At 39.2% G+C, this 23,107-nt stretch overlaps 2 protein-coding genes across 6 annotated transcripts in view; both read left to right on the forward strand.

Moving 5' to 3' along the window:
* Positions 1-2,843: 2,843 nt before the first annotated feature.
* Positions 2,844-14,049, forward strand: slc17a8 (solute carrier family 17 member 8). The gene is made up of 12 exons (XM_032522845.1): positions 2,844-2,944; positions 5,067-5,322; positions 5,594-5,712; positions 7,501-7,615; positions 8,140-8,227; positions 8,890-8,976; positions 9,967-10,109; positions 10,282-10,431; positions 10,548-10,680; positions 11,088-11,198; positions 11,750-11,877; positions 12,794-14,049. The coding sequence occupies exons 1-12, from the start codon at positions 2,844-2,846 to the stop codon at positions 13,121-13,123; spliced, it is 1,761 nt and encodes a 586-aa protein (XP_032378736.1). The 3' UTR covers positions 13,124-14,049.
* A 3,452-nt stretch (positions 14,050-17,501) lies between these two features.
* Positions 17,502-23,107, forward strand: part of nr1h4 (nuclear receptor subfamily 1, group H, member 4) — a 28,750-nt gene continuing 23,144 nt past the window's right edge. For 2 of the 5 annotated variants that reach the window (XM_032522846.1, XM_032522847.1), the window contains exons 1-3: positions 17,502-17,719; positions 18,457-18,627; positions 22,082-22,459. In XM_032522846.1, the coding sequence (XP_032378737.1) occupies positions 18,534-18,627; positions 22,082-22,459 (472 nt within the window). In that variant the 5' untranslated portion in view covers positions 17,502-17,719; positions 18,457-18,533. Of the gene's footprint in view, positions 17,720-18,456; positions 18,628-20,385; positions 20,695-22,081; positions 22,460-23,107 lie in introns of those variants that run through there. The other 3 variants (XM_032522848.1, XM_032522849.1, XM_032522850.1) reach the window with 3 other exon arrangements.

Below are 23,107 nucleotides of genomic sequence, written 5' to 3' on the forward strand. Positions count from 1 at the left end.
GACCAACAATACAGGACTGGGGAGAAAACTAACACAAAAACACAAGGAGGCCAGAGAAAGGGAAGAAATAAACCCAAACAAAAACCCCAAACCACAACAATAATGATTAGCAATTGAATTGCATAAACCCTATTTTCTGTACACAATATGTAAATCACATGAATTGACTTACATTTTATAAATTTTGTCGGCCATGGGGTGTTGTGTTGAGTCATATTTTTGTACATGATCGTATTTTAAAATGTAGTTGCTATCCTAAATGAGAAAAGGGGTGGGAAGGTGATTATTAAATAAAGATTATTCTGCTTAAGCCACACGCCAGTGTCTCTTGAGTATTAGATACGAGATCAGAGCGAGAGGTGGTGTTAGCACGTTGTCTGAATAGATTTAGAGGTATAACTTCTTTCCTTGAACCGTTTAGCCATGGTTTTTGTTTGTTTTTTAATGTTTAAACATTGTGGATATTGTCAATGCGTAACTCAACAAAATAGATAACATAAACATTTGTAGACATTTAAATGCTTAAAAGTTACATATTATACCTTAAAGTTGTCAGTCATGTCTGGTCATAGGGGGAGGGTACATCTTGTTCTTAGCATCCCCTGCGTCACCCTGAGGTCAAGTGAGTCCTCAGTCTCCCACTGACTAAACACAGATGTGCCGGTGCTGTTCCCCCGGAGAAAAGCCCTTCTCTTCCACCCCAAAGTCAAGGAATTTCTCAAGTTAGTTTTAGTTCCACAGTGGGTGGACAACATAATTATGTACAGTGTATTGATTGTATGTCTGTAGAATTATTACATGTGACTTCTTCTTTCAAACACTAGATGGTAGGCACGGCTTACTCTGAAATTGAAAGACGTAGGGACAAAACGTCCTTGCCTTCACATCCAGATATTACACTCAGAAAAATGGTGCATCACAAGTCCACAGAATACTTTAAACCAACTGTTTGCCAAATTCACTAATTGCATTATTGTGGTTTAGGTGAATTTTTACGTATTCCACAAGACTGACAAGTTGAATATTTAGCTGAGTTACATCTGGGAGTGTTTGGTTACATTGTTTCTTGTTTTGTTTGCCATTGTAATGCGTGTGACTTTTTGTTAGTCTGCCATGTAATCATCACTCCACTGTTATTCACAATCTTAATTAAAATAAATGTCATTGAAGCATTAAAGGTCTTGCTGGCTGATTTGATATTTTCTCAATTGTATTCATTTTCTTAACCCGAACACTGTTCTAAAGACCGCTTACTGTAATACACCTCATAAAAAATCTATGTAAATCAAGTATACATGTATTTTCTGAAGGCAGTTCCATTTTGTTTCCTGTAATGGAGCTGTGGTATTTCTGGTACAAAGGACCTTATTTATTGAAAGATTTATTGGGTATCAAGCTCTCGGTTTCTTTATGGAGTGCATAAACAGCTGGAGGACCAGTATCACCCTGAGCAGTTGCTTTGCAACAACCCATCCCTAAATTAGACTCTAAGGTCTCATGCCACACCATCCAGTCAACTGTTTAAATTTGAAATTATCACTGAAAGGCTGCACATTTGATCATCTTGAAAGAAAGAAATTTCTCCCTATTGGCAAAATGAGCATTTCAGGGAAATACTCATCAGTGTCAAATATGAGATATGGTATTCTTGCTAAGTCCATAAACAATACAGTTTCATGACCGCAGTTGTGATTCCTGTCTCTCTGTTAGAAATGCAGAAATTTCAAATTTGCGAGAATGTAAACCTGGAACCTGATGGCTCTGTCTTAGGTTTAGGGCTGCACAATTAATCGCAATTGGATCAAAATTGCAATATGGACTAGTGCAAGATCCAAATTGCAGGGGGGTGCAATTTTTGTTAATGGCAAAATATGTCAAACCATTCTGAATTCAGTTTTGTGGTGCTGCAGAGATGCCCTGTCCTACAAATCGTATCCTTTGGTACAGATCCTTGGAAAAAAAATCACACTAAAATAATTTTTATTTCTTTCAATGTAATCATTTTCAATATAAACAAGTATAATGATACAAAAACGACAATTCCCTCCAATATTGTCAATTGCAGTCGCAATATCAGTCAAAAATAATCGCAATTAGATATTTTCCTTATATCATGCAGCCCTACTTAGGTTTCACCTGCTCCCATTTTACACCACAGCAGTCCAGTTTGTCCCCGTCTCTCCTCAATGCAACTTGTGAAGCTCATGCATATTTAACTCTTCAGGCTGCTATCAGATGAACCTAACTAGCTGAAGGGGTGGTGCTGGGGGAAATGATGATGATGATGATGATGATGATGATGATGATGGTGGTGCGCAAAGCGAGGGGGTTGGGTTTTGAAAAACCAGTACACCTGCCCCTCCTCACCAGAAATAAATGTGTTATGAGATGGAGAGATCTAAGCGGTTCATTCAGATCAGCTGCAGACACAAGGTGGCTCGCAATGTCTAGAGATTAAAACCTGGATTCTACACTTTCATTTAATCTCCTTCCTTCCTTCCTTATTTATCACTATTTCTCTAAAGTGGACCTGTAAAGGATGAAACAAGTTCCAGAAGCTCTGGCTGCATGGTACTTTGGACATTGAGGAATACTTTAACATCATCCTCACCTCTACTTCTCCACTGAGTCCTCACCCCAGAGAAAAGTGGAGAGAAAAAGTCCGTCTTTCCTCAGAGGGACCCGTGGCGCCACTCAAAGGTGGAGCCAACCCCCGGTGCCACAAGCTCAGAAAGGATGATGAACCGCTTCTAGTGGATTCTTTTCTCTTTGTCAGAACAGAGTGTATTGGTGAGGTTTCAAGACACTGTTTTCAACGGGGGAGAGGAAACAGAGACACAAAAATGCCTTTTAGTGGGTTGGCAGGTTTGAAGGAACAGGTGCTTAAGCCTGGGAAGGAGGAAGTGAAAAGCACAGTGGGGGACTCCCTAGGAAAACTGCAAAGGTGAGAGGGTTTGTATAAAGAATGTTGGGAAGGAGACAGGAAGACTGCGTGTGTAGGGTGTTTGATCCACACTCAATGTTTTTTTTTAGATGTTGTTGGACTGCATGGAATAAGCACTTCACTCATAATTCACATATTGTACATGTCCATGTATTACATTACCATAACTACAAATGAAAACATCCACTGTCAGAGGAGATGTGGAGAGCCTGGAAGCGAGCAGCGTGTTCTCAGAGATCCTGACGATAAATAAATATTTGATTCTTGTGCTTGCCAGGCAATGCCAGTGATGTGATCACAGATTATATTCTAAGACATCAATACATATTTAATTTCTGATACATATTTCACAGAGAGATGTGTGTGTGGTTTTTGTGTGCCCCCATTCTGAAGTAAGATTTTTGTCATTTTAAAAGACAAAGGACTAAGTAGGCAATTTCCTGGAAAACTAATTTTGTGTGTGCATTTTGAATGTGCAGTCATTTATATATATATATATATATATGTATATATATATATTTATGTATATATATATGTATATATATGTGTGTGTGTATGGAGGCAGATAAAAGCAGTTCAGATGGATTTTAAACTAGTTTTGAAGAACCAACAGAGCCAGTTTTTTATGTCAAAGTGTCAACAATATAATCTGTATAACTCCATTAATAATTTGTTCAATTTGTTCAATTTCTTAGATCAGGACGTTCCGCTACCCTAAACACACATAGCCTATTTGACATTTTATGCCAAATATATAAAAAAAAGGACAAATAAACGCAATACTTGAAAACCTAAATGGAAAAGGGATGTCATTTACTGTCGGCTACTGACATGCAACCACATTGTGCATTGTAAAGTTAATTTATGAATGAAATAGACATTTTACATACCGGAGGGACAATTCTGGGACGTTTTTGAATCATTTACAGTCTTGTAATTGCCTCCATCTGTTGAAAGCCCGACCGAGATTGACTTGATTTCGCCTGTCGTCTTTTGCTTTCCCTTTTAGCTTTTAGTTCTTCATTTAATTGATGGCCCTGTTCCAGTGTCAGCCACAACTACAACAGATAACACCTAAAATAAAATAATAATGCAATTAGGCCTATATAAAGAAATCTCCTGCTTCCTTTTACCTGGCTGGATACAATAACACAGGCTTTTCTGGTGTTCCACCAAACTCTATGACCCTTCAGAATGTGTGCTCTGTAGCGTTTTCTGCCTGCCTTAAATATTTTGTGGCATTGCAGGAAAAATTGGACGCAGGCGGAAGAATTAGTAAAAACTATATAAAAAATAGCCTTCTTTTTACTGTTAGCCTTGTTTGGGCATTTGTGATCATCAGATGGAACATTACACAGTTTCAGAAACATGTAAAAGTTACTTATAGTCACTTTAATGCACCAATAGAGAAGTTACGACATATTTTCAAAGTAAACATGTGAAGTGACTAGGCATGGACCTTTAACCATGCTAGTTGTTTTTTAACATGTCATCTTGTGACCACACGCAGTACATTAACACTGAAAGGACATGACATGTTGTTAAGTTGGTCTTTGTATTGTAATCATACACAAAGAGGTCAGAGAATTTTATATACAGCTGCTTATACGTTGGGACAGACACCTAACTATTCTTTCAAAGAATCATGCCTACTGTGTTTTATTTCGTAATAGATGATATAATGGACTCACCTGTTGTTACAACTAAAGACAGTAATGATTTTTCAAACACTGAATTCAACAAAAGGGCAGATGTGAGTGCTTGATATGAAATGTTGATCCCAGGTTCTGCTTAATTTGTGTCTCGCTGAAAGAGAACTGCAGTGTAGATCTTCTGCAGGCAGATGAAAGCAGTTCATGTGAGCCGGGGAACAGAGACAGAGAAGGATTCTGGTGGGACAGGTGTGGTGTGTGTCGCACCTATGAGGAACCGGATAAAAGAATCACAGATTTTTGGTACATTTGAAAATATTGAGGTTGAAAAAAAAAAAACAGAGAGGGAAGAAAATGGATGAGGACAAACATTTTTTTTTATTTCAAGCTAAAAAAAACAACAACTGACTTGTACTGCTGATGGTCACATGCTCTTACTGTAATTTATTTTCCTGCTATTTGCATCTTAGGAAAATAGATGGTAGTAATGTAGAAGAAGAGGACACCATTGAACTGACAGAGGATGGGCGTCCGGTGGCATCAGCACCACGACCTGCTCCACTACTGGACTGCAGCTGTGGCGGTCTGCCCAAGCGCTACATCCTAGCCATCCTCAGCGGCCTGGGCTTCTGCATCTCCTTTGGCATCCGTTGCAACCTCGGTGTGGCCATTGTGGAGATGGTGAACAACAACACGGTCTATATCAATGGGACTCCTGTGCTTCAGGTAGCTGGATCAAATCCGACAGGACCCCTGGCTTATTGACATTGTAGGACTTTGTGTAATGTGCGTCTTTCTTTTGTTGGCCAGAAGAAGTCTGACCTTACAGAAGCAAACTAAATTGCAGTTTAACCATTTTTTTTTTTTTTTATCAACTCTTTTAGGGACGTATCTGTGAAGTAGCTAGGTAGATCATACAGAATGCACTTTCGTGGTAAATGGGGGTTATTTCCAGATTTTAGCGTGCATCTGTTTTGTTTTGTTTCACCCTCTCCAGAAAGCTCAGTTTAACTGGGACCCAGAGACAGTGGGGCTGATCCACGGCTCCTTCTTCTGGGGCTACATTGTCACTCAAATCCCCGGTGGTTTCATCTCCAACAAGCTGTTTGCGAACAGGTGACATGCACTTCATGACAATCAGCAGTTCCACTGTAACGCTGTAATCTTGGTTTTTATGTCATTATAGATGATGAGGCTTTGTGAAAGCCACTCTTTACCTTTCTCTGATATATTATAAACCAGAGGATTAACCAATGACAAAACTACTCATTAGTCCTAACGCTGTTGCCCATGGCTGGTTGCCCATGAGATAGAAACTATTGATGGGACATGTGAGGCGTGCCAACAAATGACATAATAGACATATTATGTTTTTGTTGATGTTTTTCCACGAATTGATAGTGAGGTCGTGCTCACTGCAGCCATGTAAGTTAAAAGGATCACAGGAAAGACTAAAACAGGATGAAGGTTTGGGGAGAGTCTGCGTGGTTAAAGGGTTAAAGCTGTACGGTGTGGTGAGCGGTGCCGATGGAGCAGATAGCAGTCCTGTAATAAAAGCTTCACAGGAAAAGAGGACACGCCACTGACAGAGTTAATAATGAAAGATCCTGCCTCTGATTTCTTTCTGAAACACCAGCCACTGGAATATTACAAGTGTCACTTACACACTGTTTTGGAAAAAAGAGAAGGAAGGGGGGATGGGGTGAAGGAGAAAAGAGATGGGAGCTAAGCGCCACCGTGGTGATGAAGCAGAAAGTTGCCGATTGAATGGGATGTCTTTATCTCAGCGCATGAAAGGCAGAGGCGCGAGATCTGTCTCGTAATAAGGCTGACTGAGATGCTTTGACCGTGAGATATTTGGAGATACTGCCTGCCATTATTAGACGTCTACGGTCACCTTTAGACACTATGTAGCATGTGTTGTCTTTTTACCAGACAAATACAACAATATAAGTCAACGTTATGATTTCCTAATTATTTCTATGGCTTTTTCATTGAAATAATTGTTTAATTTGGTAATAGGAAATAGGAAATGTCTGCTTCATTGTACTCCATCAAGTAAATATCATTATTGATTTATTTTTACAGACTTTCCTCTCATGTTGACTGGAGGATACATTTCACATGTTCAGCTAACAAGCTGTGCACTGACTAGTACAATTGGTTACATCACCAAGACATTGAAATTAATTAATTGAAAGTGTATTGGTAATGTAGAGTATTTTAACAATGCAATATTTTCCCAATAACTTTAAAGGGGACATATGTGCTCATTTTCGAGTTTGTACTTGGGTTTCTACTGAAACGTGCGTAAACGTTAAAAACAATGAAATGATCCATTTAAATGCATGTCTCTTTAAGCCCCCCTACCCCCCCTCCCGAAAAATCCCAGCCTGCTCTGATTGGCTAGCAAAGAAATAAAACTTAGCTTTGCAATGGTAACTTGCGTTATAATACCCATACTACCATACTATTTAGTATTCAAGAAAAGTATTTAATATTCTAATATATAGAACATTTCAGTATAACCAAAAACACCAGAATGTCCAATTGTATCCAGTCACATTTAGTTATTTAGTATGCAAATCAGCATGCTTTTCTGGCTATTCTGACCCACAATCCTCTGCAGTGGAAGATATGTCACATCGACTGAGCTTCCAAGAGAGCACAGACTGATGACAGCCTGATTGACAGAGGTCTCTAAGGGATATAAGAGCAAGAAAGTCAAAGTTTAAGGGCGCAATTTTATGACAAAGTTGTATGTCCTAATTTTATGAATACTGCTTGCAACAGTATGTAATTTTGTACGGGCAGCTGAAAGACATACTAAAAGTAAGTATGCAATTAGGAACCTAGTTTAAGCCATGGGTGGAGAAATATAATGACACTCCAGTATTTCTACAGGGTGTTTGGGGCTGCCATTTTCCTGACATCACTGCTGAACATGTTCATCCCATCAGCAGCAAGGGTGCACTACGGTTGTGTCATATTTGTTCGCATCCTGCAGGGCTTAGTGGAGGTAAGAAAAAAACATGGCGGTAAAACAGTGAAAATGATTGGCTTACAGTAAAAAAATAATAATTCTACATTGTTTTAGAAAATGTGTCTATTTGATTTACTGTTGAGACTTAGAAGAGAAGATCCTTTTACGTCTTCCCTGTCCATGAAGCTAACACCAGTTAGCTTAGATTAGCATAAAGACTGGAAATAGTGGAAAATAGCTAGCCTGGCTCTGTCTGAATGGGTTGTGTCTAGATGGTAACCCTAGATTTGTGAAAACTCTGACGAGACTTGCTACCTAAAGACCCATCTTTGTAAAAACCAAGTTGTATTAGTGATTGTTGGAGGAGCCAGAGCAGCTGTTTCCAGTCTTTTGTGCAAAATCTAACCGGCTCCGTTCAGTAGCTTCATATTTATCGTACAAACATCTAAGCAAGAAAGCAAAATAAGTGTGTTTGCCAGAATGTTGAAATATTATTTGAAAGCAGTCAGATCATAGGTTATCTTTGACCTTTGACATCTTCCACACCATGTCTCTGCAAGGGTGTCACCTACCCAGCATGTCATGGGATGTGGTCCAAATGGGCGCCACCTCTTGAACGGAGTCGACTGGCCACAACTTCATTCTGTGGTGAGGGATGTCTCTAATTTCCTCTTAAAAATTTCCTCTCAAAAAACTCAATGAATGCTCAAAAATGCACCACAACACAAAGCTTTTACCTTTTACAAACCAGTCTACACACCCGTATAAGTCACAGTGGGGCTGGTCAGCAAATGGACATGAGGGAGTTCATTTTGTTTTGTCCTGAAATTAAAATAACCATATTTCACTTTTAACTGGTACCATGACAACCCACGCATCAAAACCCTCTTGACTCAGAAGGAGCTTCTCCCTCTATTCCACTAAATGAAGCGTCACATTATGGTCCAAAAGCACTCTCATGCTCCCTGCTCTATTCAAAACAACAGTGTTCATGAATCTGTCTGATAATAGAAAACACATTAAAACACCCTGTCTGTCTCGACAGTGCCAACGACTCAGCATTTATTCAATGAAACAAATGTGTTCTTTGATGTGTTTGTCTTTATTCAGACACATTTTCACTATACAGTGTAGTTTTGAGTGCATTTGAAGGCTGTTGCACTGTGAAATAATGTATTTCTATTGTAAAATGTTAAAACTTGTCAAAAGGAAATATAAGCATATTTTAATACTTTAGTTATTTATTACTAAGATCCAATGTTACTGCTGGTATAATCCTACCTTGAAATTAAACAAATTACTGTTCCCAGGATCCTACGCAGGAGCAGTGATCGCCATGCCTTTAGCTGGAGTGCTCGTTCAGTATGTTGGATGGTCTTCGGTCTTCTATATTTATGGTAAGACTGCTGTTTAAATGAACATTACACACATATGATCACAACAAACATTTCGGACACTCTCTTGAAAACAACCTGAACGTGTACATGTTCATGTAAAGATAAAGATATTGCAGAGAATTTGATGGGAAGATTAATGTGTAACTGCAGCCAGAAACCGATCGGCTACTTAGCAGGAAGCCTGGAAACGGTGAAAACAGCTGAGGCTCCAGGAAGCTACTGCCACTGGCCAAGAAATAGTTTAGCACGTAACCCAACGTATATCAACAATTTGCATTTTTCCACTTTCACAATTGTTTGTCGTTTATACAAAATACATATGAAATGTCAATCAGTGTGTTTTACAGAATAATTTATTTAACCTTGGACAGACCCGGACAGATTTTTTGCAGTTTTTGTCCTAATCTAAATCAACAGGCAGTTGGCAGTAGCTTAATGTTTATCACGCAGGCATGTAACATACTGTATGTGTGGATCTTCACAGCTAACTCTTGGCAAGAAAGCAAATAGGATAATAATACTATCACCCAAATTGTCAAACTATTTATTTATATATATATACACACACACACACACACACACACACACACACACACACACACACACACACCACACATAGTGTTGAGTCATTGTATACTCTAGGTGTCAGTTTAGACATGCAACGCGTTGTGGCAGTTGTACTTCGTGTGCTTTGCACATAAGCGTTATCTGAATTGCTTTAGAGTTTGATTAAAATGATTAACACTGACACTAAATTCATACTTTGCCAACTGTGTTTTAATCAAAATCTACTGTGGATATGCTCTGATATGATCTCGTGATTTATTGATGTGAATTAGCATTTTCCTGTCTGGGCTCTGTGACTCATACCTTGGTCATTTCATTTTAATAATGAAAATTCTTGTGGTCAGAGCTAGTTTTAATTAGTCTGCCCTGCCGCTTAAAAAGCCCACAATTTTCATTTTTTGTTGGTGTCATTTCCCAAAAAAGGTGTTTTTGGGATCATATGGTATATCATGTGGCTCCTGCTGGCATATGGAAGTCCTGCTGAACATCCCACAATCACCGAGGAGGAGAGGACGTACATCGAGACCACCATTGGTGAAACAATGCGCCAACTGAGTGTGACTGAGGTTTGTTTATGGAATATGCTGCCAGTTTCAGGGTATCACAGTGCAATTTTTATCATTTCACAAAAGTCCTGACACACACACACACACACACACACACACACACACACACACACACACACACACACACACACAGTATAAACTGCATACAATAACTTTTGCTATCCAATTACAGAAATTCAAGACTCCGTGGCGCCGTTTTTTTACCTCCATGCCCGTCTATGCCATCATCGTGGCCAACTTTTGCCGCAGCTGGACCTTCTACCTGCTCCTTATCAGCCAGCCGGCGTATTTTGAGGAAGTCTTTGGTTTTCCCATCAGCAAGGTAACCTCACAGTTTCACTATAGCTATTCAACTAACTATGATATCCATAAAGACATGATATGCCATCATAGGACTGAGACACATCATGGATTCCTGAATGTATGATCTCCCAACAGGTAGGGCTCCTGTCCGCTGTCCCCCACATGGTGATGACAATTGTAGTTCCTATTGGAGGACAGCTGGCTGACTTCTTACGCAGTAACAAAATCATGTCTACCACAAATGTGAGGAAACTCATGAACTGTGGAGGTATGTCGTGGTAAACTAGAAGCAATGCGTTTTGTCATTTTTTTAAATCTTTACTGTATATTTAAAAACTAAGAGACTCTATGATTTTACTGTAATACAATGCCCAATAATGATTTTCAACCATTCTTGCATTACTAGTGTGACTGTTAGCTAGCTTTCAGCTGGTACTGGTGTTGAAAAAAAGAAGCCATATCAATACAGATTTAAGAAGATTAAGTCATATTTTCTGTACATTTAATCTTTTTTTTTTTACAAGTGCGCTAGTGCAGTGTAATATACAAACAATAATACGTTTCAGTTTCAAAGGAGTCCTGTAGGGATGATTCATGTATTGAGCAGGACGATGACTTGATTCATTTCTTACAGATCCTTGGCTAATGACATTCTTTGGTCCTGTATTTTCACAGGATTTGGTATGGAAGCCACTCTACTGTTGGTGGTTGGGTTTTCTCACACTCGAGGGGTCGCCATCTCCTTCTTAGTTCTGGCTGTCGGGTTCAGTGGATTCGCCATCTCAGGTATTACAACATCTGCACTAAAGAAACATTTGTGTTTTACCTGAAATGCAAGACTTTTACTTTAGCTACAGTATATACCAGTCTGGCTCAACAGAGGTCTGTCCCCAATCTCTGCTATGTCTTTTGCAAGGGGGCCGTAGCCGCTTCCAGGGCTTAGCGGCGTTCCGGCTGTTTGTGATTGTTTTTTAAAGAAATACAAACCAGCCAGGGCATTGGCAAGGTGTAGCCAGACTTTACTCCAGCACTGACACAGAGCTGTAGACTAGCTATATTCTAAACCTAAAGCAGGAAGGTTTGGTTTGAAATTTGAGTCAGTTGAAATCACTCAAACGAAAGGGATGTTGTTCGTTTTCTTCTGTACCTTTTTCTCTATGTTGTCTAAAAACTGAAATGTGGTACTACTTTTCCTTTGAATATTTTATAGAGTGTTCTCAAGGCAACCAAAAATCTAAACTGTGTGTGGATCTAAACCATGTTCTTTTAAAATATATTTATTTTGTAATTGTGTTATTTTTTACTTAATCGAATGTGTGTGTGTGCTTTGTCGTCAGGTTTTAATGTCAATCATTTGGACATTGCTCCTCGCTATGCCAGCATCCTGATGGGCATTTCTAACGGGGTGGGGACACTATCCGGAATGGTTTGTCCTCTGATTGTTGGAGCCCTGACTAAAAACAAGGTATAACAAGTTGATTTGTAACAGTAACTGTTTTGTACATATATTAACAGACGTACAGTACATTGATTAGTTGTTGTTAAACTTATATTTTTGCTCTTATCTTGACTGTAACTGAAGATTACTTGATTCCTTCGATCTCCTATTCTGTTAAAACTCTTTTATTTTTTTTTTACAAATATTTTTTATTGTTTTAGAGAAGGTACAGTGTACGGTGCAACATTACAATGTCAATTGTAACAAGGCACCCTTCTATTAACCCCGTCCCAACCACAACAAACCCTTATGCCGATAAAATAAAATAAAAAATAATAAATAAAAAAATAAAAAAATAAAAACAAAGTAAACAAATATACAATTTGAAATATTAGACAAAAAGCACCTTTCTTTTGTTACTCCTGGTAATGTATAATGTAGTCATTTTGCTCCTCCATCCCTATGTCCCCAGCAGTTATGAAGAGGGAAGAGCAGTAAGTTCTTCAAAGTAAGCCAGTAAAGGGTCCCAAGTTTTGTAAAATTTTCTGGATGATCCTCTGAGGGAGAATTTGATTTTTTCTAATGTTAGAAACATCATAATATCAGAAAGCCACCTGGAGGCTTTTGGTGATGTAGCTAAATTCTTTTATTTTTAATTAGAAGTGTATGACACATAACAGAAAACCCACAGTGTCCTTCACTGAGGTTGTCATATCAGTTTTATTTTTTTGGTCAAACACAGAATCCCTGTAGGTAATGTTTTCGGTAGCTGTTGTTAATAATTTATAGCCCTGTAAAATGCATTACACACATTCAAGTTGTAGTTTTTCCCATGTCATGAGTAAAGCAGTGGATTTACAGCATTACCTCAGTGGTACATAATCAAAAGATCAATAAATCTGCTTTGGACAGGAAATTCATGACTCTATTCATCTTCTCACAGACTCGTCTGGAGTGGCAACATGTCTTTATTATTGCGTCCATGGTGCATTACACAGGGGTCATCTTCTACGCTATCTTTGCCTCGGGAGAGCAGCAGGACTGGGCTGACCCTGAGAGCACCAGCGAGGATAAATGTGGCATTATTGATGAGGACGAGCTGGCTGAAGAGTCAGAGCTCAACAAGGAGAACACAGTGGCTCCCAAAAAGAGTTACGGAACCACAGACAATTCATCTGGTGGAAAACGGGGCTGGAAAAAAAAGAGAGGGGTGACCATGCAAGAGGAGGAGGAACATTTTAGTAACGGAGATTACCAGGACCGGTACCAGTAAGACACCCTGTGGGGCAAAGGACTTCCAAATCCCTCAAGTCTAGTCGAAGCTGAAGGTTTGATTTCACAGCTGAGGAAATGTCAGAAACATCGGAGAAGGAACGGGAGCAGCAGCATTATTTTTACCTCAAGATGGCTGTTTTTCATGTTTGGTCAATACTCCAGTTTAACTGTGATGTACTGTAAAAATAAAAATAAAAATAAAAACTAGTAAAATGCAACAAAAAAGGGAAAATGGTAAAATCAAATATAATGTTTATAATGAACCCATTGGGACAAAAATAAGAAAGAAAGACATCTACAATTACACGGTATAATCCGAAATCAAACAAGAAATTGAATCCACACTGACACATACTACAGACTAGTAGCCTATGCTTAGTATAATAGAAAGTCAACTACAGACCCACATTAATGAACTAATGCTGTGTTAAAAGAACATCAGAAACACATATCAACTTTTGAACCTGACTATACTTTTCCTGCAACCTGTGTTGATCGTACTCCGTCTGTGCAAGCAAACTGAACTTTATGTAGCTGAACCACGTGAACAGTTCTTGAAATGTTTTGTGTCGGCTATGCAACGTGAAAAAAAGATGTGCTTCTGGATTGTAATAATGGGTTTGACAGCAATGTTAAACCGTACTGTTTTTTTTTCTTTTTTTGCTTGTATGTATTTGCTGTTGCTGAACGACGGCACGCTGTCAACGCTTGGCTCCCTCTCCTTTTTTTGAGCAGTTTACCATCCATTTGTATTGCACTTCTTCCAGCATTATATCAGCTTCATTATTTATATTTCTCTGAGCTCATTATGGGACGTAATGAAGGTGAGTTTAGTGCTGAAGCATTTAGTGTAACTCTATTAATTCCCCTGGTGTTTCTGTTTTGCAATTTCTCAATGTTTGATACATGGAGACCCGCTTTATTCCTAAAAGATAATGTAATGATTAATTATAAAATGGTATAGGACATTTACACTCACTGTTCATCATTAATGCTAAACGAGAGAGAATTGGTTTTGTACAGTAAATGAAATATATTGTTTGAGAGAGCATTGATATGATTTGATGACTTTACCTGAATACACTGGAGATGTAATAAACTACATTTCTATTCTGTATTAATTGTTTAGAGACATAACATCTTGGGGAGGTTCTAAATGACTGAGTACTTCATATGAGGGTATTTGATATTCATGTTACTTTGTGTTTCAGAGAAGTTTAAAAAAAAATGAATCATCAGATTGCAAATTGTGTGTAATGGAAGACAAGACTGAGTTTGGCGCAACAGTGCTTTGACCTAAATGCTTAAAAAACGGTTGCATGTCAATATGATCATAATGACAATGCAAACATGCTGATGTTTAGCAGGTATTATGTTTACCATGTTCACCATCTTAGTTTTTAGCTTGCTAACATTTGCTAATTAGCACCAAGCAACTGAGAGCTGAGGCTTTTGGGAATTACAGTGTAGATGTACAGGTATTTGTTCACAAACAAGTATTGGATGAATTGACATTTTTAAGTGACGTTGAACAATTAGAGAATCTCAAATATAATTTCAATTGATCCTGAGACAAACATGAATCTCTGGATTTAATTTCAGTCAAGAGATTTATCTCAAAACCAGAAGTGTTAACCTGCTGGTGACATCAGAAGACAAGCCAGGGGATAACCAAAGTCATCATCCTCTGGGGACCATGAATGTCACGACAATCTATCCAAAAGTTGTTGGGATATTTTGTTCTGGATCCCAGTGGTGGACCAACCAACACTGTCATTCTTAGAGCTGTGCTGCTAGTATGACTAAAAAGAAAGAAATAAAGGATGAGAGAAAGTAGCACAGTAACACTTTCCCTCTATAGTATAGTTCAGCTTTTTCCAACTCTTTTTTTCATTAAATAATTAACATGAAGCCTTTAAAAATACACAATGTGTCCTTTATACAATAGACTCTCATCTGTAACTGCTTAGAATAGGGCAGGCTATCCTTATTATTGCCTGTTTATGTTAGTGAGCTCAATTTAGACATTTTTAAATATTCCAACGACTGCTCTGTTTTCCATCAAACTGTGGTAAACATCCTCTGTCTTATCTGTCTTTATCCTTTTGCTTCACTTTCACCAGAAGAAGATAATTACTGGAAAGGATATTTGTCACCAGTGTCAGTTTGCTTCTATACTGACACTTTAAAATATGTCATATGGAATCCTTATATTGTGAAATATACAAATGTTTAACACTTAAAAGTGATGCTTTGTGTGCATTTGTTGATCAGTGAAGAGTTTATGATGGTTCCCTCACACACACTGATGAAAAGGTTCAAGGTTGTAGACTTTCTTGCTGGACGTCCGCACATTGCTCTTAGTCCAGAGGAACATGTGAGTGATTTTGTCACTTTCCAGGGAGTGTTTCTGTTATTTCATGTGTACATCACTCAGAATACGGTCTGTCTGGAATGAATAGCAAAACACCAAGGTATGACAGAACCTTTTTGCCAGTGTCTCTAACAAACTGCCAGCTACGCTTTGGCCCCATTGTCTCTCATCTTACATCAACTTGGCAGATTGGCAGAAACATATTGCCGTATAGCTTGTAACTGGCACACTTTTTCTCCAATATTCAATAATACAGCTCTCCTGATTGGTGGGAGACCTATAACAGCACCACAATGGGAGCAGAGGGGGGTTCATTGTCTAAAAGAATTTTTTTGCAAGGTTGGCTTGTTATTTTTTTCTGACTTACAAAACGCATTCAATCTACCACGTTCCTCTTTTTTCTTTTACCTTCATTTAAGATCTAGCGTACGGTGTCCCTTGGCAGAGGCCTTTGCCCATCCATCCTATCCAGAAGTTATTTACTATGCAGCCAAAAACCTGTGGTATGGTATCTTGGCTTTATCAGCTCTTAGTGATATCTGGCTGCACTGCCCTTCCTATGAAGAGGATCTGGGCTCGTGATCGCCCGGGCCTGAGTGTCGATCTTGACTGGCAAGATGTATGGTCTAACGCTCCAGAAGTATCACGCAATCCAGACCATCAGCAGATTCACTACAATTTCATTCAAAGGACATTTCTCACCTCAGTGAAATTGCCCCTCATGAAAATAACTAACAGCCCTTTATGCACTTTCTGCCCAATAAAAGCTCAAGATACATATCTTCACATGAACTGGGCGTGCTCTCCTGTTGGTCAGTTCTGGAACAATATTGCATCCAAAACATCTGCCCTGATTAATGATACTGTACCTGTTACTGTCAATGTTTTGATTCTGAATGATCTGTCAGGCCTCCAGCTGTTTTTGCTGGACTTACGGCGGCCGAGAGAATGATTGTAACCTGTTGGAAACCATCTCATCCTCGAGCTGCAGACATCGTTCTTGCTATTGTGTTTTTTTTGTGTCTCTCTCCTTCCTGTATTTCCTTTCTTTATTTTGGTGTGGAAACATTTGGTCGCAGGGAGGGATTGTGGAGGAGGTGCACTGTGCCTTCTTTGGTATGGGTAGTGTGCTTTTCTGTACATTGTCATCTGGACCAATGTTTTGCACTTTTGCTTAAATAAAAAAGAAATTTGATTGTAAAAAAAAAACTGAAACAAAAACAAGGTGAACACCACAATATCTGTTCTAGTTCTCATCATAAAAAGAAAGGTATTAAATTATAACTGGTGTATATAAGCCTCATCAAAACTTGAGCTTTGACTGCTGTATGTGTAAATCATAAATGTGATCAGTAGAGTTGTGTCCGTTCTTTTTCCCGAGGCCATCGCAGCCAGCTCATTCCCCAAATGCTCGCAAACACAGATCAGATAGTCCACAAAACAGCCAGCAGCCAATGGCAAAGGTTTTGTTTATTTCAGAGAGAGTCTGTTGACTCAGAAGGGCCTCTTTGGATGTAGCAACAACCCGTTAATGATTAAATCATTGGGTTTTTGGACAAATTAAGGAATATAAAGATGAGAATGACTTGATTTCCTGTGTGTGAGTCCATTTTAGAGTCGCATTGACAACAGCAATGGTATGAAAGTGCCGTTATAAAGAAAAGTGGTGCAGACTGGTATTGCACATTGCAGTGACATGATGAAATGGCTTCGATTAGTTCAAGGACGGATGGCAATGATTGCCACGGCCTGCTTTCAGATAATTTTTATAATAATCTTAATTTCTTCCTGTCCTAACTGTTGCAGGGAAGAGAAGACACCCTGATGTTCTGTTTTCAGTCAAAGAAAACATAACAAAAGTAACACCAGCTGTTTGCTAATGACAGGATCCATATTCAATGTGTGATGTTTGTGTGTGGGGGGGATTTCTGGTCTGCTGTAGAATTCATGAGGCAGCCTCTTGTCTTGGTGAGATAAAGAGGGATTTTTTTGGAGGCAGGATGACATGGACAGGAATGGACAGTTTAATTAATAACCACCATCCATTTCTCCCTGACCTCAACTAGTCACACATGCTCTCACTGGAGCCCAGACACAAGCAGCTTAATGTTCATGAGTAAATATTGATTGAGCCGTAGCTCACGGCATGGATATCAGAAACAAGGCTGAAAAAGAGGAAAGTTAGCGGACAGGAATTTAACATTAACTGACTGGGAAAAGGTAAGAACTATGAGATTGAGTCTGAACATATTTCATGTTCTCTGCTGAGCAGGTGACTTCTTATGAGCCTGCGGCGTGCTACTGTGTCTGAGGTATGTTTGGCTGTTGTGTGGGTTGTTAGATTGGACTGGAGGTTTCCGAATCCTTGTGGGTTGCTTTTGGATCTCAAGGGAAATTATACTGAGTTAATTAAAAAAATGTGGCAGGTGAAGTCTATAAATAATATTTTACATGTTCCCATGTTGTGGACAAGTTTAAAAATATGTCTGTTATTGACCTTGTACCTTAAGCTACATATTACAGTTCAGGTTTTACTATGGCTAACTAAGACTGAAGGCTTGCATAACTAATGTTTCGCAAAATGATATTACATAAGAAAACAAGGATCTTGTGATACATCCTGAGCCCTAACGTATGTGCGTTTAAATATGTAATGTGACAGGGAAAAAAACTACTATTCTGACAAAAGGTAGAAAGAAAATATTCTTTCCATGACATGCTCTTGGGAAGGCCTTGTTGTTGCCTGACCTTCATCCTCCACCTCCCTGCATGCAGTTACTTAACATCTTATCCATGTGTGGGAGAGAAGACCTGTCAGTTGTGTTAATGCAGAGACTCCGAGGCTGATGTTTAATTACATTGCAATGCACGTTTCAGAGGATCCTGCGGACCTATAAAGGTGTCCAAAGGTTTTTCTCAATGCTTTACCAATTACATTATTTTTACGCTTGTTACAGAAGTAAACAAAGACCTACCACTACCACTACTCAGTCCAACCTGTGTTATCTGAGTTGGTGCCCGACGACCATCCTGAATGAATGAGTGGTGCCCCGACATCAATGTGGTGGGACCTCTGCAAATCCCACCCAGCGATGAATTCTCCATCTCAGAGAGCCCCCACTTGTTTGGTAAGTCTACTTGGCAGCTCACAGAAAGAAGAGTCCACAGCCCCACAGTGGTGTTCTGAGCTAAATGCTAATGGATACCAACATGCTCACAACATAGACTGTAAACAATTCTGGATGGTGACGTCACCCATTGGTGTGTGGGTCACAGTTTTGAAGCCTTGAGTTTGGCATTTGGCCATTGCCATCTTGGTTATTTCAAACCGGACATGCCCATATTTGGACAAGGGTTTGGAGCTGGGGAAGATGACACGGCTAAGCCAATGTCACCTACGGTTTAATGGTGCTGCACTAAGCCAAAGAAGGAAACTTGCCAATTTTAAAGAGAGAGCTGAAGAGAATCATCTGGTGGAGTTTTGCCAGCAGGTAAACACGGACGTCAGGGCACTGTTGCTGCTTATCTGCATGTTCAGCAGTACCCATAACTGGTTGAATACTTTGCCTAAAAGTACCTGCTAATGCTAGCACTAGCTTGGTTGGCAGGGTGCAACCAGACCCTGAATAAGACATTTTTTGGTAAACAAAGTGGTCAAAGAGGCAAATTAAGACAAAAATCCGGACAACACCCAAAAAATATATTAACAGTTATTTTAATGATGGCTTTTTTCAAGGATGAGAACAGGGTGGAAATCCCTTTAAATCGGGTCACAGTATTGCATGTAGTTTGTCGGAGGGTCAGCTTTTGGGTTTTGTAAGGGCCAACTTGAGGAAAAAAGACCTACAAACCTGTGGTGAGTTTTGCAGGGAGGTTGATGATGTTAGTTAGTCAGGCTACTGTAGCCTTCATACTGTATGAGTCATAGCAATCATTTTATAATGTCACTATCAAAACAATATTTAGCCTAGGCATACCTCATGCATTTAATGAAATAATTGGAAAATATCTATTGTGTGTGATTTGCACATTTTCTTCTTTTCTAGCTCAAATGGCATGCAGAGGTGATTACCATGCACGTTGCAACAGTCTACGATATTTGGCAGCCAACCCAGCCTTATTTATTTAGGATTAGTCCTGTGTTTTTTTCACACAAATTCACACACACTTACACAGGAGAAAAGTTAAATATATTCCAAAAGAAAATGTACATATTTGTATTTCTGTCCATGCAAATACAATTACAAATAGTTTGGTAAAAGGCTGATCCGTACAGTTATTTTCATAAGCAATCAACTAACCGCTATTATAGGCTGACAGCACAAGGCCCACCTCCAACCTGTCCAAGTGAGTTGTAACACCATAACACCACGTGCTGCAAACCAGTTAGCGAAAAAGCAGGGAAGTGAAATGTAGCTTTGCTAAAAAATAGATCAATGATTGAAATGTCCATCTTTTGTCACTTCAAGTGGTTGTAGTACAAATGCAATCTCGACTAAGCCAACTGAAAAAGAAAAAAAAAAGAAAAAAACGTGAACATCAATCATTCCAGGATAACTCTTGCACATTTAAATCATCAATTCATCTAAACACATTATGAACATGACGGTTGGTCGAACGATGGAGGGGAACAGTACAGAGTTTATCTGATAAGGCATCTTAAAAAAATGTTTGTCTGTTACAAATCTAGATGTTTCAAAAAACAATCTGATCTTAGATTTGAAAGAAAATACAAACATGTAGGTGGAAAATAAATACCCTGCACCTGCAAAAAAAATGTACATGCACATGATAATCTTGAAACAGTTCACATCCATAGTCTGGCGGCTTAAAATCTCACCATACAGTAGCAGTCAGCTGGTATTGCCCAAATCTGGAAATGACTACACACACCATAGCCAACTACTTGGAACAATGTCAAGAAATGTGACTGTGTGGTTAATGAGTAGCAGGGGCAACCTTTGCTCTTCTTGGGATTTCTCAAGTAAGCGCCAAGGAGTTCAGTACTTGATCTGCCGTTCTCACGTCTTTCCCATCAAAAGAAATAAATGGAAGATGATTTGTTAGTTAGATGCGAAGGAAGGACTGTTCTACAAAACACAGCAGGACTGTTGGGATCAGAGACTAAAGTCTCTGAATAGTTTGTGTGTTTGGTTGCACAGAGATGGCCATGGTCCAGACCAAGTCTTCAAGAGGTCAGTGTTACATATACTTTACAGGTGTTGCATTAGCGTTGAGTGTGTCAGGAAATGACAGAATTGATTTGAAGGATTCTTATAAACTACAGATGGTCTTTGAAACCATCCCCCTGCTGCTGTTTTCAAAGGAAATTTCATGTTGTGAAATGTCACACTTCTGGAAATCAGTAATGATGAAACAACTCTGTAATCATGCTAACTACTCTTTTAAAGATTATTTTTTGGTCTTTTTCACCTTAATTTGATAGGACAGCTAGGTGAGAAAGAGGAGAGAGAGGGGGAAGCCATGCAGGAAATCGTCCCAGGTCGGATTCGAACCCTGGACTTCTGCTTCGAGGCATAAACCTCTCAGTATATGTGTGCCTGCTCTGTCGCTTACTATTCTTGTATCCATTTTAAACGTGCCATCTTGGTTGGAGTGGTTACATGTCATTCTTAAAAGGCACAGTGTGCTCTGTGCAAGCAGGTTGTTAATCATTTACAGGTTTGTAATATGTGTTGAGAGGGTTACCTACTACTGCTGAGCCAGTTTCTATATAACAAGCTTCTGCAGGGATGCACTTGAAATAAAACTCTCTTGTGGTTTTCACGATAAAAAGTTAATGTTGCACAGACTGTGATCCCGCTGTGACAAACAGGTGATTTCGAGCCTTTGGTATTGGTATTTAACTGCTTTCAGATGAGCTTAATCCAAGTTATATGAGGCTAGGTAATATCCACTTGACTAGGTGTGAAAGTTATTATTAATATTTTGAAATGGGTTGTTTAATAGAATAGAATGTGTCTTTATTTTCCACTAGGTTGGAAATTTGTCTTCGGCTCACCAAGCACAAGATTTAACATGAAACAGAAAGCAGACAATCTGCTTGATTCAAGTTCCTTTCACAAGCTTTTTTCAATGCTTTTAACCACATCTTAAAATCATTTTCCAGCAGAATGAGTTTTCACACACAGCTGACATGGAGATAACTTCAGCTGACATTATTTGGTTCCACATTTAGTTCTGCCAAGGAGGTTATGTTTCCGACTAGGTTTGCCGGTTTGTTTGTCAGCAGCATTAGGGAAAACCTACTAGCTTGATTTTCATGAAACTTAGTGGAAGGGTGTAGCATGGGATAAGGAGAACCCATCTAATTGTAGAGCGGATCCGAATAGCGGGAAGGATACACAAATCATTTTTTTCTTGTGCTAACATTTGTGAGAAGCATGGCCTTGGTAGAGGTATGCGCTCTCTGATTGCCCTTATAGTTATGCAATGAGACAACTAACCTATCACCATTCACTAAAGAAGGCCACAATATCCAGCTAAAATCAAAACCAACAAAAAGGGAGAAAGTGGTCTGTTTTAAGCAGTTTTATAATCCTTCTTCTTCCTCTCTCTTAGATATTCTGGCAGATCAAGGAAGTCCTCTCCTGCAGGATCCCGACATCTTACCCTTCACCAGCTATCCCAGCATGCAATACCCATGCATAGAGCCGACCATGTCTTCCACACCATACTACTCCAGTCAGAACTACTACCCACAGTACAATGGAGATGAATGGTATTCACACACGGGGATATATGAACTGAGGAAAGGACCGCTGGAGGTCAGCTTTGATGCTGAGATGGAGGATGTGTCTGCTGTGGTGCCTGCTGTGTGCAAGAGGACCAGGCACATGTCGCAAGCTGGAAGGGTCAAAGGGGAGGAACTGTGTGTGGTGTGTGGAGACAAGGCCTCTGGATACCACTACAACGCTCTTACCTGTGAGGGATGTAAAGGTGAGGAAAGCGGCGCTGTAGTGACACAAATGTGCTGGAGTTTAAATGCAAAACAGTTATATGTGATTTTTATCCTCCGCTCTGTTCTGGCAGATTTGTTTGCATTTGCTTTCAAAATGCACATGTGAATGTCTGTGTTTATACGGTTTAATGTACAGGCACAGACAAAGAGTCAGAAGAGTCAGTATTCAGAATCAGAAGGAATTCATTTCCAGGTAATTAGCACTTATGAGGAACTTGCCTTGGTTGTTGGTGCATTCATAAACATATTAAACATGAATATAAAACAAATAAATACAGAAAAAAATAACAAATACATAAATAACTATTTAACATTAAGAAAAAAGAGACTGTATGGATTTGCAAAAAAATGTGAAGGGATGTGCAAAGGTTCAGGATATGTAGAATGTGCAGAAGACAGGTATAGACTTAGACTTAGACTTCTCTTTTATAATCCTTTTGGGATGACCCCCGCAGGGAAATTGAAATTTCCAGGTAAATAGTGGAAGAGGATGCCGTATTAAGAGTCAATGTCATTGGCGGTCTGGGGCCTTGTTATAGATTCAAACAGCAAAGTAGAAATGTCATTCTACAGACGTACAGTATGTCAGAGTGACATTTGCCCCACAAAATAACATTATGTCTTTA

The sequence above is a fragment of the Etheostoma spectabile genome, chromosome 8, assembly GCF_008692095.1.
Source record: "Etheostoma spectabile isolate EspeVRDwgs_2016 chromosome 8, UIUC_Espe_1.0, whole genome shotgun sequence".
In the NCBI taxonomy this organism is placed as follows: domain Eukaryota; kingdom Metazoa; phylum Chordata; class Actinopteri; order Perciformes; family Percidae; genus Etheostoma; species Etheostoma spectabile.